This window comes from Myotis lucifugus, unplaced genomic scaffold, assembly GCF_000147115.1.
Source record: "Myotis lucifugus unplaced genomic scaffold, Myoluc2.0 scaffold_150, whole genome shotgun sequence".
Lineage (NCBI taxonomy): Eukaryota > Metazoa > Chordata > Mammalia > Chiroptera > Vespertilionidae > Myotis > Myotis lucifugus.
The window spans coordinates 601,100-617,391 of NW_005871198.1; the positions used below are offsets into that span (position 1 = coordinate 601,100).

General features: G+C 36.6%; 1 protein-coding gene across 2 annotated transcripts in view; it reads left to right on the top strand.

Annotated features, from left to right (window-relative positions):
* Window positions 1-16,292, top strand: part of ARHGAP18 (Rho GTPase activating protein 18) — a 124,040-nt gene that overhangs the window by 74,989 nt on the left and 32,759 nt on the right. For both annotated transcript variants that reach the window (XM_006095052.3, XM_023759151.1), the window contains exons 5-6: window positions 3,123-3,301; window positions 14,319-14,484. In XM_006095052.3, coding sequence (XP_006095114.1) covers window positions 3,123-3,301; window positions 14,319-14,484 — 345 coding nt within the window. The remainder of the gene's footprint in view (window positions 1-3,122; window positions 3,302-14,318; window positions 14,485-16,292) is intronic.

Genomic DNA, 16,292 nt, shown 5'->3' on the forward strand with positions numbered 1-16,292 from the left:
TTTAGGCTTTGGGCAACAGTGACTGGCGATCACTAAATGAACACTGAGGAAAATATTGTCTTTTCTTGATGTTTTCCTCCCTTGCCAGAGATGGTGATGCAGGCTATGTACACAGAAGTCCTGGAGGCCAAGTTCATTATAGGAGCACTTTCCAGCCTGGCTTGCAGCAGGCGGGTGAAGTGTGGCAAACTTGCTGCCTGATTTACATCTGCTTTTGCTGGAATGTGATGAAGTGGGCAGAGAGCCTCCAATCAGGATAATAAGAGACCGGGTGCAATGCCATCCAAGTCACTGAGTATTTACTACTGCACCTGTTCTGGGCAGTGCCATGCTCCTTCGCTAGCCAGTGCATTAGCCAGTGTTATGCAAACATTGAAAGGTTCTAGATGAAATGCATGGAAAACATTGTCTAGAGTTCGAACGTGGAGCTCTTTCTGCTTGAAATCTGAAGGCGTGTATGACACAGTCTATTGTAAATGTTTTCGCTACACTTGGGCTTTTATAAAAACATGTTCAATCAAAGATACTTATTCTAAATGAGAAAGTTATAAAGTGGTAATGTTGCAAGGGTTGTCACATTTCAAATTAATCTACTGCTAAGTATCAATCTTAACATCACATCAAATTATACAACTCTATGTATATGAAAGACCCAGTGTTTAATACATGCATTTAGATATATTCATAATGCCCTAATAATTTTTAAACTTTCATATTAATATGTAGATTTTCTTATTTTCATTTTTTTATTTCCATAGAGGAAGGTAAATTCTTTTTAAAAATAAAGGCACTTGGGATATTTTGGACAATTAAAAAACTTCAAGGAGTTTTGTAAAATGTTTGTAACCCAGTGCAATTGACCACTTCAAAGCCAAAGGGGAATAGGTTAAAGAATTTATAATATTTACACTGAGGACTTGAAGAGCCAGAGGTTTATCTCAGCATTCTCTTAATTTAAAAAAAGATATTTTATTGATTTCAGAGAGGAAGGGAGAGAGAGAGAGAGAGAATGATGATGATGAGAGAGAATCACTGATCGGCTGCCTCCAGCATGCCCCACACTGGGGATTGAGCTCACAACCCCAGCATGTGCCATGACTGTGATCTCCTGGTTCATAGATCAATGCTCAACCACTGAGCCATGCTGGCCGGGCTTAACTTTTCTTTTTGAGAATAGATAATTGATTCATAGATACTTTTGTCAACCATTAATTATTCATTTCCTGTAGTGGCATCCTTACATTACCCCTGCAACTGTTTTTCCTACTATCTTCCCTATATTGATTTACCATTTTAACCTTTATGCTTCTATGTATGGATTTTTTTGCCATGTTTTAGAGGAAATTTATGTTTTAACTGTATTATAACTTAATTATAAAATTTCTACTCAGTTTTGAATTCGGTACAGGCGATTTCATGGTTGGGAGGCGGTATTTATTGTAACTCTAACCTGGGGGTATTGAAGAGAAAAGGGAATAGTTTTAAAATTCTTGCCCATAAACGTCACATTCTGGAAAGGCAGCTTCTAATTTAAGAAAATGGCTAATCTTTTTCCTCTTAAAATGGTTTCCTAAGAAACCAACCTATATAGTCACAGCAAAACATAAAGCAGTCTAAACCAGTGGGGAAATAAAATTGGGCTTTGACATTTAACTCACTTTAGAAATTAATTAAATGAAGATCCGGTTATTCAAATTAAAAAAAAATTGTCACAGGCTATTGAAAAGCATAAAATGTGGCATAGATGACAGCAGATAAATACTATCATGGAGATTCACGTTTATTCTTATTTTTGAAATTGATATAGGTAAATGTTTAGTTACTTTCTTAGCTGTGAGAGGCCACCTGGACCAGGTATATAATTGTGGGACCCAGTGCAAACTGAAAATGAAGGGCTTCTTGTTCAAATTTCAAGAGCAAGAGCATCAATCCCAGTGCAGGGCCCTTCTGTGTGAGGGCTCAGGTCACATGACCATGAAGCCAGCCAGCTTGTTGAGTGGGAGTGAATCAGACTAGATGTACATTTATTCTTCATTTTCTTTTGAGTAAAACAATTTTTTTAAAAAAATTTAAAGACTATAAATATATTTTTCTGAAGGTAGAATACTTTTAATAAAATGTACATATGACATATTTATTATGTTTTAACTTTAACTTTTATCACCTTGTTATATTAGTATGCAATATGTAAATGTACTGTGTAAGTTTGTTTTGTAATTCAGTTCTGCTCCCCATGAATTAAAGGTCTGCAATGAGAAAATAAAAGCAATCCTGTCATTGGTTCTAGGGTTTTTAAAATGTGAGTTGCATTAAAACCAAAAACTTACAAAATAGTAAAATTTAGAAATGTTTTCTCCAAAGTTTAAAGCTGGTGTTTTCAGCAAAGAGGCTTTAAAATATATTTTTTTCCCTGTAGAATTAACAGCAAACAAACAAAAATGTTAAGCTTATTATACTTTGCAATGTTGATGTAAATGTCTGAAGTTATTTGACTAGGTTTATAGTTGTAGGACCTTTTAGTCTTCCATAGAATCAGATGCAAAAACCTATTGATTCCTGTACCAGGAGCCTCTAGGCCTGACTCCCACAGTGATAAGCTTTTGGCAGTATTTATTGTTTTGAAATTTTTACTATGATAGATAGATAACATTCCAGAATGAAAAAATGCAGGGCGTGGAAGTGGTCTTATTCCAGGAATCTGTTCTACTGTGAGGAAATTAAATATCATCTTGCTAGTTCTAAGACAGATTACAACTAACCTAAATAAAACAATGATGAAGTCCGTTCAATTTTTGTGAGGTTTTTCATTCAGAATTTGAGATTGTCCAGCAATGTTTTGGAAGTGAACTCAGGCTACAAACTGGCACTTCAAAGAAAGATTTCTCAACTGAACTGTGAATTTCTGGCCACCCCATTTCTCCTCCCCCCCGCCCCCCCATCCTCCCCCCCCACCATTGGTACGATTCTTGAGTATACTTTTTAGTATTAAAATAGCCATTAATTATTGCCTGTAGTAAATTGTACTTTTCCCAAAGGTTTTTATATAGTCAATGTATTAGAAGTAAAAATCAATCAATCAATACATAAAGCATATGATTTGGGTCTTTTGTTTTTACCCCCAGACCAGGCATCTAGCCTAGTTGTTGGTGAAAAGAAGCTGATGCCACTGGTGCCCGAGGAGGCACCTGCCTCTGAAACAGATATCAACCTGGAGGTGTCATTTGCAGAGCAAGCTGTCAATCAGAAAGAGAGCTCCAAGGATAGGACCCAGAAGAGCAAAGGCAACGATGTGCCGTTACTTGTACGTATACACTATTCAGATGTCACTAAACAGAGTTTGTTTTTAATTAGCCTTTTATTTTGAAAATTTCAAGCCTATAGAAAAGTTGCAAGAATGGTATAGCAAATACCCAAACAGCCTTCATGTAGATTCATTCAACAGTTAACATTTTATAACCTTGGCTTTCTCTCTTTCTGCATCTACCTAGGTATTGGTTGTGTTTATCTGATAAGATAAACACTAACTTTTTTAAAGCTTAACAAAACACAATTTCAAAATACTTAAGAAATTGAATGATAAAACAGAATTATATGTACTAGTATGTATGGTTATATTAAAATTTTCCTAATCGTCACATTTTCCTTTATAGTTTCTCCCTTCCCCACCCCCATCTGGATTCAAACAAAGGTTATATGTTGCACTTGGTGCCATTTTGTGTGTGTGTGTGTGTGTGTGTGTGTGTGTGTGTGTGTGTGCGCGCGCGTGTGTTAATCTAAATCAGGTGACCTGTTTTTTGTTTTACTATTTTTGAAGAGTCAAAATCAGATTTCTGATTTTGTCTGTTTGTTTTTTTTTTATGACTAAATTCTGTTTAAACATTTTTGACTACACTTCTGCTTCGATGATGTTTATGCCTCCTATTGCATCATCACAAGGGCATGATATTAGATGGTTCCTTTATTGGGGATGGAAGATAACTTTGCCTATGTGCAGTCAATATTAATGTATGGTCCTTGAGACTGTGTGAATATCCTATTTGTCAGTGAGAAGCTATCCCCCAGAGGTCTCACCATACATTTGTCATCCTTGCCTGAGACAATAACAAAACTGGTGTTTGAGAAACACTCATTTTCTAATTCTGTGACAATTCTACATTGATTGGCTGGCAATCTACTATAATAATTGGTTTCCTTTTTTTTCTTTTTGTTATTGAATATCACTATAGGCTGAAGGTTCCCATTTTTATTCAGTGTTTTATAAATCACTACTTTTCTTTGCTGGCCAGATTTACCCAACTTTGACCAATAGGAGCCCTTTGAGCTGGTTCCTATGTCATTTTAACCTGCCCTCATCATTCATTTATGACTTTCTTTCTCGTACAAGATGTCCCAGGCACACCCTGTAGTCTTCTCCCCTCAGAGTTGACAGAATCCATTTCTTCAAGGAGGACTGGTTCCTTTTACTGATAGATTGTATTTCAAAACCAAGCGGCAGGTACTGAGTGTTCACAATGCTACTGAATGCCTTAGTTTTTAAGTATTTATTTTGTAAAATTTCCCATATGCAAACATTAAAAAGAATAGTGTGATGAACCCCCGCATACTCATCACCTACCCTGACATTTATTAACACCTGGCTAGTCCTGCCCTATCCATACCCATAATCAGTTTCCTATTGTCTATTATTTTGAAACACATCTCTGAATTATATTTGTTTTCTATAAATATTTCAGTATTTATTTCTAAATGCTAAAGAGGGGTTTTTAGAACATATTCATATTACCATTATTGTATCTAAAAATGCTAACAATTCTGGATTTCAAATACTCTGTTCAGATTTCAAATTGTATCACAAATTTCATAATGTTTTTACAGTTTGTTTGAATTAGGATTTAAATAAGGTCTATGCATTGCAGTTGGTTGCTATATCATTTAAGACTTTTTAACTCTCTCCCTCCCTTTCCTTCTCTCTCCTTTGTCTCTCTGTCTCTCTATCCTTCACTTTCTTCCTCTCTCCCTTCTTTCATTACATTCCCTCTTATCCCCTATTCTTTCTTTTCTCCTCCCTCTCTCTTCTTTGAAATTTCTTCCTTAAAGAAATGTAGTTATTAAGTCATAGAGAAGTCCCCCCTCTGACTAATTTTATTTCCACGTTTTTCTGTTTCTTGTTATTTGGTTGTCTCTAGATTTATCATATTTAGGTTCATTTTTTTTGTGGGAACTATTTCAAGTGTGACTATATCAAGAGACACACAATGTCTGGTTGTCTTCCCCTTTTTGTAAAATAGCAGCTCTTTCTGATCAATGCTTGGATCTATTAGCTTATTAACAGTTCCAGGATGATGTTCTAACTTCTTTTTAAAATTTATTAATTGGAATAAATCTTTTAAGGAAGACATTCTTAAAGTGGTTGCTTCCTTTTCTTTACCAGTTTTCCTTTTTGTTTCCTAGCATCTTTCACTAGTGACTAATTAGTGTTGTTTTCTTTTAATTTTCTTGTAAAAATAGCATCTTAACTCATGGATTTAGACATATGACATGATGTTAGAAAAAATTTCCCATCTTTTTCTGGCATATTTTATGCTGCAGACCTAAAATTATCTGTTTCAAGAAGCGTTTGTTTCGTTTAGCAGAAATAAACTTTTATGACTGATTGAGACACCAGGAGTACGCCTGACTCTGTGGTGGTTATTGCTTACAGTCTTTTCAGCGGGCAGAGTGTAGCTGTGGCTTCTCTTTTCCACGCTGAGAATAGTGGTTCTTAGGATGCATCAGATAATCTGATTAGAGTATCACATAATTACTTGTTTATTTTATCCACCATTAATCACAGCATTCTCAGCTAACAATACCAACACCACCAACAATAATATGGTTACCAGAAAAGAGTTTACATTTGTTTTTTTCTTTAGCTGTTTGTATCCTTGGGGGTATATCTTAAAAGGAATGCAACCATAAAATTACTGTTTTAGCTTGCTTAGGTTATTCTCCATGTGGTTAAATCACCAACTGCATACCTGGTTGGGTTGATTGTTTTCATTTTATTTTTAATTTTTAAGCATAGATTTTTTGAAATTGATTTTGTTTTATAAGCATGTAAAATATTTACATGGTCCAAAAGTCAAATGTAAAACCAAGGTGTATTAAAAGTCTGGCTTCTATCCTTGAGCCATCACTCTGTTCTCTCCCTCTCCTCACAGGTAAATTTCTTATTTTAATTTTATGGTTTATCCTTCTGTTCTTAGATAAATGGTACCTCACTATACACACTTTTCTCCATCTTGAGGGTTTTTTTGTTTGTTTGTTTGATTTTAATTAGTGGTATATTTTGGAGATTACTCCACAGTAGTATAGAACAATATTTCTCATTCCTTTTTATAGATTTCCTGCTTGGGTAGGGTTCCTAGGCCTGGCCAGTGATCAAGGCTGATCTGTAAGGCGACCAGTGGGGTGATTGGGGCCCCTGCTTGCATCCACCTTGGCCTGGCGCCACTTGTTCACCTGCTCCACCATCCCACTGTGGTCCCTTTCTCATCAGGGCCCATCAGGGCCAGCAGCGCCTCCACTGCCGCCTGCTGCCAGCGCCCCATCACCAACGCCCACTATGTTCCGCACCACCCCCTGGTGGTCAGCACATGTCTACCTCTCGGTCGGTTGAACTCCCACCCGTGGGGACAATTTGCATATTAGCCTTTTATTATATAGGATTGTACTCATTGAGAGAATGTATTACAGTTATAATTTATTCAACCAGTTTCCTAATGATGGGCATCTGGGTTGTTTCCAGGCTTTATCATATATTTTTAAGAATTTATATGCCTAGGGGGGAAAGTAAAGGAGTACGCATCATTTGTCCTAAAGAGATGATCCACACTCCCAGACTATTCTTAGCAGAAGCACCTTTTAAAAGTGACAGTCTTCATCTCAACAGATGGGAAGGGTTTAAAGTGACACATAATAGAGTCTAATTAAACAAAATGAAGACATTGTTGATTTTTATGTTGTCAATTCAAATAATGGAATAAAATAAATTAATCTCTACTTGATAGATGTAAAAACAAAACTTCCTCTCTCATTTTAGTCTCCAATTTAATAAACTGATTTGTGCTCCCAGACCTTCTTGATTTTATTCATGTGGAGCCCCAAGCTTAAACTGACCTTCCCATTTTAACCACTCTGCTGTTCCATGCTTACCAAGGAAGCCTTAGCCAGTCCTTTAGGGTCTAGCCCAGCATTTGACTTTACTGTTAAAAGTCTTTTCTGACTGAACTTACATTAGATAAAATATATAAAATCATCCTTGGAATTGTTAGATGCCATGTTTTTCATAATTATTTCCAATTGATCATGTGTGTATTTATGCATCTGTTCTTCTCTACCAGTCATTTATCCACGTGTCTGCTAGAAGGCATGGACATGTAAGCTTTCCACAAGTCCTCAGCATGGTTGATGAAGTGAATACTTATATCCACCACTCTGAGGCAGGTGTGTAAGCAGGGAAACCTCACATTCCATTTCTACTCCATGCTCCTGTGCTTCTGTACTAGGTGTACTAGTTAATAATGCGGATTTTTTTCAATAGATGGCGTTACGCATATGTTGATATATATACGATTTGATATGTATGCTATTTTGTGTATTGACAGCAAGCTTCAAAACTTTGTATGTTAAATTTGCTGAAGGTGTTAACATCATAGATGTTAACATCATAGACTAACTGCTAAGAATAGTCTGGGAGTGTGGATCATCTCTTTAGGCCAAATGACGCTTAAAAAATGTCAAATTTTATTCCAAAAAAAGAGCATTTGCTGGAAGTTTTAATTCAATACTTTATTTTGAAGAAAAAGTAATTGTATACTTCGGGAAGCTTATGGTGAACATGCTCCATCTCAAGATACTTGTGAACGCTGGTTTAAACGCTTTAAAAGTTATGATTTTGATGTGAAAGACAAAGAACGTCCAGGTTAAATGAAAAAGTTTGAAGACCAACAATTACAAGCATTATTGAATGAAGATGTGTGTCAAACTCAAAAACAACTTGCAGAAAGATTAAATGTTGCTCAGCAAACAATTTCCAATCATTTACAAGCAATGGGAAAGATTTTAAAGGAAGGAAATTGGGTGCCACATCAACTGAATGAAAGACAAATAGAAAACTGAAAAGTCATCAGTAAAATGTTGCTTCAATGGCACGAAAGTCTTTTTTGCACTGTGACTGGCGATGAAAAGTGGATTTATTTTGAGAATCCCAAATGCACAAAATCATGGGTTGATCCAGGTCAACTATCAACATCGACTGCAAGGCCAAATCTCTTTGGAAAGAAGACAATGCTCTGCGTTTGGTGGGATCGGAAAGGTGTGGTGTATTATGAGCTTCTAAAACCAGGTGAAACCGTTAATACTGATCGCTACCGACAACAAATAATCAATTTGAACCACGCTTTGATCGTGAAATGACCAGAATGTGCCAGAATACACAGCAAAGTAATTTTGCTTCATGATAACGCACCATCACACACTTCAAAACCAGTTATAGACATGTTAAAAGATCTTGCCTGGGAAGTATTGACCCACCCACCATATTCACCCGACCTTGCTCCTTCAGATTACCACTTGTTTCAATCGATGGCACACATACTTTCTGAGCAGCACTTCAAAACGTACGAAGAAGTGGAAAATTGGGTCTCTGAATGGTTTGCTTCAAAACAAGAAAAGTTCTGTTGGACCAGTATCCACAAATTACCTGAATGATGGGGGAAATGTGTAGCTAGCGATGGATATTACTTTGAATTAAGCACTTTTGATGATTCTCTTGAAATTATCGTGTTTTCTTTGATTACAAAAATCCACCATTATTAACTGGTAAATACGCAGTAGGCTTAATGTAATACATTGTTCTCTGTTGATCTCATTTTATATTCACTTCCTTTTTCTTACTGCATCAAACAGTCTTTGTTAATTCTTTATGATGTCACAGTGGATTCCAATGTCTCCTTTTAAATTTGGAGATCAGGTTTTATAACCTTTAATGTGCTTTAGTTTGAAAATTTAACTGCTAATTGTGTTATTGTGTACCCACCGTATCTCAGGAAGTACGCTCTGTAATTATTTCATTTATTTATCAAATGATCTCTATGAGGTTGCTATTCCAATTCCTATTTTTCATACAAGGAAATAGGTTAAGAGATTACATGGCGTGCCAAGGCTTGGCTTCAGTGACTAAGCTTTTGGAGCCAGTCTTTCCTGGAAGACCATGCTGATTCCATTTAATACATTAAATTTAAGTGAGTTTGTGTCCTTTTTAAAATATATATAATTTTTTCAATTATACTTGCCATTTGCAACAGTGTGTATAAACCTAGAGGGTATTATGCTAAGTAAAATAAGGCAGTCAGAGAAAAACAAATACCGTATGATTTCACTTATATGTGGAATCTAAAAAACAAAATAAACAAACAAAATCAAAACAGACTCATAGATATAGAGAACAGACTGATATTTGCCAGAGGGGAGGGCGGTTTGGGTACTGGGAGAAAAAGGTGAAGGGATTAAGTACAAAGTGGTAGTTATAGAATAGTCATGGGATGTAAAGTACAACATAGGGAATGCTAGTATGGTTAATAATAATGATGCCAGTTGGGTATTGGAAATATCGGGAGGATCACTTTGTGTTATTTTATTGGTGCTACAGACAACTTGTTTAGGATAGCTTGGGATGTGACATAAAATGATTCTGGTTTGCTGGATCTGGCATATAAAATAGAAATTTAATATCACTCTTGAAGACTAAAAACAGAGGGAGGTGACTGGCGGTGGGGGCGGGGCCGGCAAGCAGGTGGCGCCAGGCCAGCCAAGGCGGGTGCTAACGGTGGCCCCCTGATAGCCTCACCAGTCACCCCACAGATCAGCCCTGATTGCCGGCCAGACCTAGGAACCCTACCCATGCACTAATTTTGTGCACCAGGCCTCTAGTACTATAATGAAATCACATTTTACACATGACAAAAAATCTTAGGAAATGAATCTCCTAGTAGAGGATATAAAAAAGTTATCTTGTGGAAATTGACCAGGAGAGAGTGAATTCCCTTGCTTTCCAAGTTTAAGTTCAAGTGACTTGATGAGTAAAAGAGTCTACTCCATCATAACTGATGAAGTGCCTACGGGACCTCTCGTATTGCAAGGCCTACAAAGGAGGGGTGCAGCACCAAAGAGCTATCTGATTAATTTATGGTAACACACGAGATCCAAAGACCTTATATTTTTCAAAATCAAAATTGTATTTCACTCTTTTCTTTAAGCACATTTTTCAAAAAGTAAAGAGCTTTCCTTTGCTGACATTGCACTGCCTTGTCTTAGCCAACGAACTGAGCCATCCAGTCTATTAACTAAACGGAACGACAGGAAACTTCATAAATATTTAAAGCAGCTGCCATGAATTAAACATTGGGATAAAGAAACTAAGTCCTTTCATTAAGCACAATGTTAAACAAATAAGTAAATAAATAAAGCGCATGACTTGTGTTGCTAGGGTAAATCAAATGTTTGAATTGATAATACTTCAGGTTTCTTTAAACATTTACCTCGGGTAATGCTTTGAATAATTATATTACATGTGTTTGGCTTATTAGACCAAAAGCAACTGATTTTAATGAAACATTTAGGAGTTACAAAAAAATAAAGGGTTGTTAAGTAGGATGGGGTTCAATCCTTCAGAAACAAAGCCATTAGCAGAACTCTGGGACCAAGCATGAGGAAACGGTGATGAGTCTTGTGTGATTTTAAAGGTGAAGCTCAGTACATATCACAGGAAATGAGGGGAGCATCAAACCAGTGATCCTGCCCCTCATTGGGTTTGATTCTGTGTGTTCTGCCTGTAGGATGTGTGTCTTCATTCATTGAATAGACGGACCGAGCACCTGCAGTGTGCCGGGCCTGTGGTGCATGAGGGTTACAGGCTGATTAAGACATGACTCCTCTCCTTGAGGGCCTCACAGTCCTAAATGAACACCATCAACCTAGACACCTTCCTGCATGCTGTGGTGGGTGGAAAACTGGAGCAGAACAGAATGATTACTGAACTGAGGATTTAGGCCAGTGATGGGGAACCTATGACACGCGTGTCAGAGGTGACACGCGAACTCATTTTTTTGGTTGATTTTTCTCTGTTAAATGGCATTTAAATATATAAAATAAATAGCAAAAATAGAAATCTTTGTTTTACTATGGTTGCAAATATCAAAAAATTTCTATATGTGACATGGCACCAGAGTTAAGTTAGGGTTTTTCAAAATGCTGACACGCCGAGCTCAAAAGGTTCGCCATCACTGATTTAGGAGATCTGAACCGACATCCTTATTACATCACTGGCTGCTATTTAAGCCCCTTTACTGAGCCTCAGTTTCCCTCCTTAGAATATGCTGTAATAATTCTTATCATATGGGGACTTTCGCAGGATAGAATGAAGAGTCGGTTATCAAATATTAGTAGTATCCTTATCATTTTTTTTCTTACCTTGCAGTAATATTTAGGAAAAAGGGAAAACCATGAAATCTTGAAATTATTGAAAAAGTTCTGTGAAAAAAATGGAGTCATAATACTTTTTGAGAACTTACTATTTGTCATTTGAGCCCCACCACAACCTTATAAGGTAGTTTCTGTTATTATTCCCATTTTAGAGATAATGTGGCTGAGACACAGAGATGATGGGATTTGCCAAAGGTCACATAGCTTATAAGTGATGGAGACAAGGTTTGCTACCTGTAGTCTGGCCCCACTTTCTCAACCCTGTGCACTGCACCATGGAGGCCATTAACCCTGATGCTGGAAGTTCACTTAGGATGCATATTCAATCATGTCTGTTACTGCTTTATTGAATGTTCTCATAGGAAAAACAACTGTACTACAAAAAGTTAAGAAATTGCTTCTTTCCCCTATAGTGAACTTGAAGGTTTTTTTCTTGGAGTTGAGTTTGGTTGAAAGGAATTAGCTCCTCCATTACCAAAAGTGGTGGGTTTTAGGAAGTGCTCTAGGGCAGTGACTCTCAGTCATTTTGGTCCCATAACCCTTCAGGCTCTTAAAAATTATTGAGGTCCTCAAAAAGCTTTTGGTTTATAAGTCAGGAAGACGTTGGTGTTGAGAATGGATTTGATGAACCCTCAGATATGTGGCCTTAGGCCAGGCATCTCCAAATTCATGTTGTTAGAGGGTTGGCTGTCTCCCTGGGACTTGCCGCTCTCTGAGATTGCTGTGACTGAACCAAGAACAAAGGGGTATGAAGATTTCTACAGAAATGATGGTTCCATGAAAGGTTTTGAGATGAACAAGGCTGGTTCAAAGTGATTTTGTAATGTAAAGAATTTCTTTGGATTGAGTTCCATGGAAGTTTGTCACTAACCTGTGTTCCTGAACTATGAAACATGAATATGTAGACAAAGGAATAGTTCTTTTAATAAATAAACAATTTGAAAAATGGGAGGGGAGCCCTGGCTAGTTTGGCTCAGTGGACTGAAAGGTTGTAGGTTAGATTCTGATCAGGGGCATATACCTCGGTTGCAGGTTCGATCCCTGGCCCTGGTCGGGGCACATGTGGGAGGCAACCAGTGGATGTGTCTCTCTCACGTTGATGTTTCTCTCTGTCTTTCCCCCTCCCTTCCATTCTCTCTAAAAATCAATGGAAAAAATATCCTCAGGTGAAGATTAAAAAAAAAAATGGGAGGAGGACTATCATTTATGACAGTTATACCTATGGATATTTACCTTAGAAATTAAAATTGAGAAATTGAAAAAAAACATTTATTTAAAGCACAATATTACAGTTAACAACATTTTTATGAAAAATAGCCATATTTATAAAATAAAAATTATTAAGCACTATAGCATGGTTTCACATTTTAGACTTGATTCCCATATCTACTTCTGTGCCATCTGTTGCACATGCATTGTACCTCACTGTACAATCAGGGGAGGATGAGTGAAAAAGCAAATGTCTTAATATTTATTATTAAAATAGTTTAGACCTCTTGGACTCCTTGAAAGGGTATTGGGTTCTCCCAAAGTTCCTTGGATTACACTTTGAGAACTGCCACTTTAGAACATGTCTTTTGCAATAGTTTTTAGATCATGAAGTATTAATAATATGGTGCAAAAATGAGCAAAGCAAAGTGAATAAAAAGGAATCAGTTGAGCATCCTTAGCTATTAAATTAGAAAGTCAAGGATAAACCTGAAAGATACAACCTTGATAAGATTTTTAATAAACTGTTTAAAAATAGTTATTGTTTTAGTAATCAGTAAATACAGTGGCCTGTGATTTGTATTAATATGTTAGAGAAATTCATGCTTCTATCTTGTGGTTTGTCTTCTTATATTTAAGGTATTTAATATTAAAAGAGGCAGAATAGTCAGTAGATAATATTTGAGAAAGACAAGATACGACAAAAACACCACTTACTTGCCAGTGATAGTAGTATCTCTAATCTTCAATTTAGTTATTCAGCGGTGAAGGTAATAATAATAATAGCAACCGCATAAAAGTGCTTGGGAAGTGCCAGGCCATTAAACCTCACATCAGCCCTTTGAATTGGATGGTCTTCTCCCCTCCCTCTCATCCTCCTCCTTCCTCTCTTTCCTCCTCCCCTCCCCCTTCTCCATCCCCTTCTCCATCTCCTCCTCCATCCCCTACTCCCATTTTACAGAAAGAATGGTTAAGTGATTGCCAGAAAGAATGGTTAAGTGATTGCCAGAAGTGACACGCAGCTTAGTCAGTAGCCGTAGGCCTTCTGGCTGTAAAGTCCATGCTCTTAACTCTGTACCTACTTTATTTGGGTTTTAATGACAATTACATTATGTCATATCGTATATCATATCATGACAATTACATTATGTCATATCATATATCATATCATATCAAAGGTAGGTAAAGGGTACCTGGCACATTGTAAGCACTCATTAGTGGTTACTATTCTTCTTTCTCCTTCTCTTTCACTTTCCCTTCTTTTTCCTTCTCCTGGTTTGTGCTGAACTCCTAATCTTCTCTGGTTCTTGAAGGTCAGTTAACTAGAGTTCTTTTTCTCCTTTGGGTTTACGGTCTTTTTCTTCTCTTAGCCATGGTCTGGTTCCATCCTTTGTCAGACTTCAGATACTGACTCCTGAACTCCCCACAGGCTTAGGGAGCATCATCGGGAGAGTTTTGCTCTCTATTCTGACTGGAGAAATTGTGCCATAGCTTTCATTGTCGCTATTCTATACTAGCAGTTTTAACTTTCACAGAGAAAAGGTTGACACTGCACACCTTGACTACATTAACTGTGTTTGTTGTAGAGTTTCAGATTGCCAAAAGACAAAACAGGCACCACCAAGATTGGTGACCTAGCGCCCCAGGACATGAAGAAGGTTTGCCATTTAGCCCTGATTGAACTGACTGCCCTCTATGATGTACTGGGTGTTGAACTGAAACAACAAAAAGCTGTGAAGATCAAAACAAAAGGTAATTGGAAAAGAAAAAACAGTTGGATTTACTTCTAAAGTAGCAAGGATGAGCGTGGCTTTTTTAACCGTATTTTTAGGGGCAAAACATCTACAAAACAAACCACGTCTACAAGACATCCAAAATGTAGATTCTAAAACATCGCCTTCAAAAATTTGTATCTTGATAAAAATGCACTGTTTCCTAGAATGTAGAAAATAAAGGCATAATCAAAAATTTAATTTACCATAGGAAATTATGAGTCAAGGAATCTTAATTCACATGCTCTCTCGTTTAAAACGAAATAATGCATTTGTTACATATACTTATTTATTTCCAAAATAAGATCTTGAAAAATGACTTGAATATGGTTGATTCTGATCAATTATTTTTGCTTAATTATTTGATGGAAAATATATAGGGTAGTGAGTAGTCCTTTTGTTCATTAACATTCTACTTCTAAATATTTTGCAAACACATTCTTTACTCCCTTAAGAAAAATATGCCATGTGGTGCATAATACCGCTAAATTGTATTCATCAGGGATATGTGTAATTTTTCTTTTGTATGCAGCTTTACCCATTTTATAAACTTACAGTATTTTAAATAATATACTAGAGAATAACAGCTTCTCGATATTTGCTTTTCCAAGAATTTATTGGCTTGGAAATCCAGAAAATTCTCTGTTGACAAAGCTTTACTGTTTAGGAAATTCAGACCTCTTGTTTTACCTTAACGGCATCTCCTAAAGAGAAACCAAGAATAAGGATTATTGAGTTGCCATGGTAACATTAGCAAAGACAAGTATTCACCTGATTTAAGTTTTAGAGGCAATTTCTCTGTAGGACTGAAGTGTGCCTTCCCTTCAGGCCCTCTTCCATGCTGGGCCCCAGAAGACCTCATTCTGTGCTCAGTTCCTTTGAGTATTTTAGCTTAAAGCTTGGCACGGAGAATTTCTGAATTAAATGATGCTTCTGGTTTCCCACACGTCCTTTGTGGATAATGAAGACCTCACATGCTTTTTTAGAAGTTTATCACAAAGCCTTCTCCAAATATAAAATGAAAACCTAATTTAAATAGCTGTGCTCAAGACTTTAAAAGTGGCTTGAGGAGGTTTTTATGTTTTAGAATTGCATCCTAGCACTATTAACTGGTATGAAGCCAGTGATAAGAGAAATACTGTCATCCTTATTAAGAGTATCACTATTAGCAGATTTTCTTTCCATCTTTTTAAGCGTTTTTATATCTAATCTAAGCTATTTATCTTATAAGCTAGATGAACATTCTTGAAGATTACATCTTTTCTTAATTTTTAAACTGAAAGTTATTTAGTGGATAACTGGCATTCTTGTGAATGGCATCCCTATTGAGTCACAGTTTGCAATGTCTGTGCTCATATCTCAAAGATAATCCCCCTTTCCACGTTCACAAGTGATTTATACCTCCCCGGATGATGTGTGTTACATGCCTTTGCTAGCCATTCACTTGGTGATGGGGTGGGGTGGGGTGGGAAGTACTGGGTACAAGCTATGCTCATACCAGACTTAAGGCATATGATTTTAATTTAGAAAAATTAGAAATCATTACTTGTCATTCTTTCTGGAATTATTTCCAGATATATAAACTACAAATTTAAATTCAAGAATACTAAGTATCTACTATGTTTTCTAAAGAAAAATGTTTGTAGAACAAGATCATACTGTTCGCTGATCTCTCCAAGGTGAGTGTTTATAGTTTGCTGTATTGTAGAATGTTCTATGTCAATTAAGTATGGAAGAGATGAGTGACATTTGCTTTAAGCCAAAACTTTCAATTTTATCACATTTAGT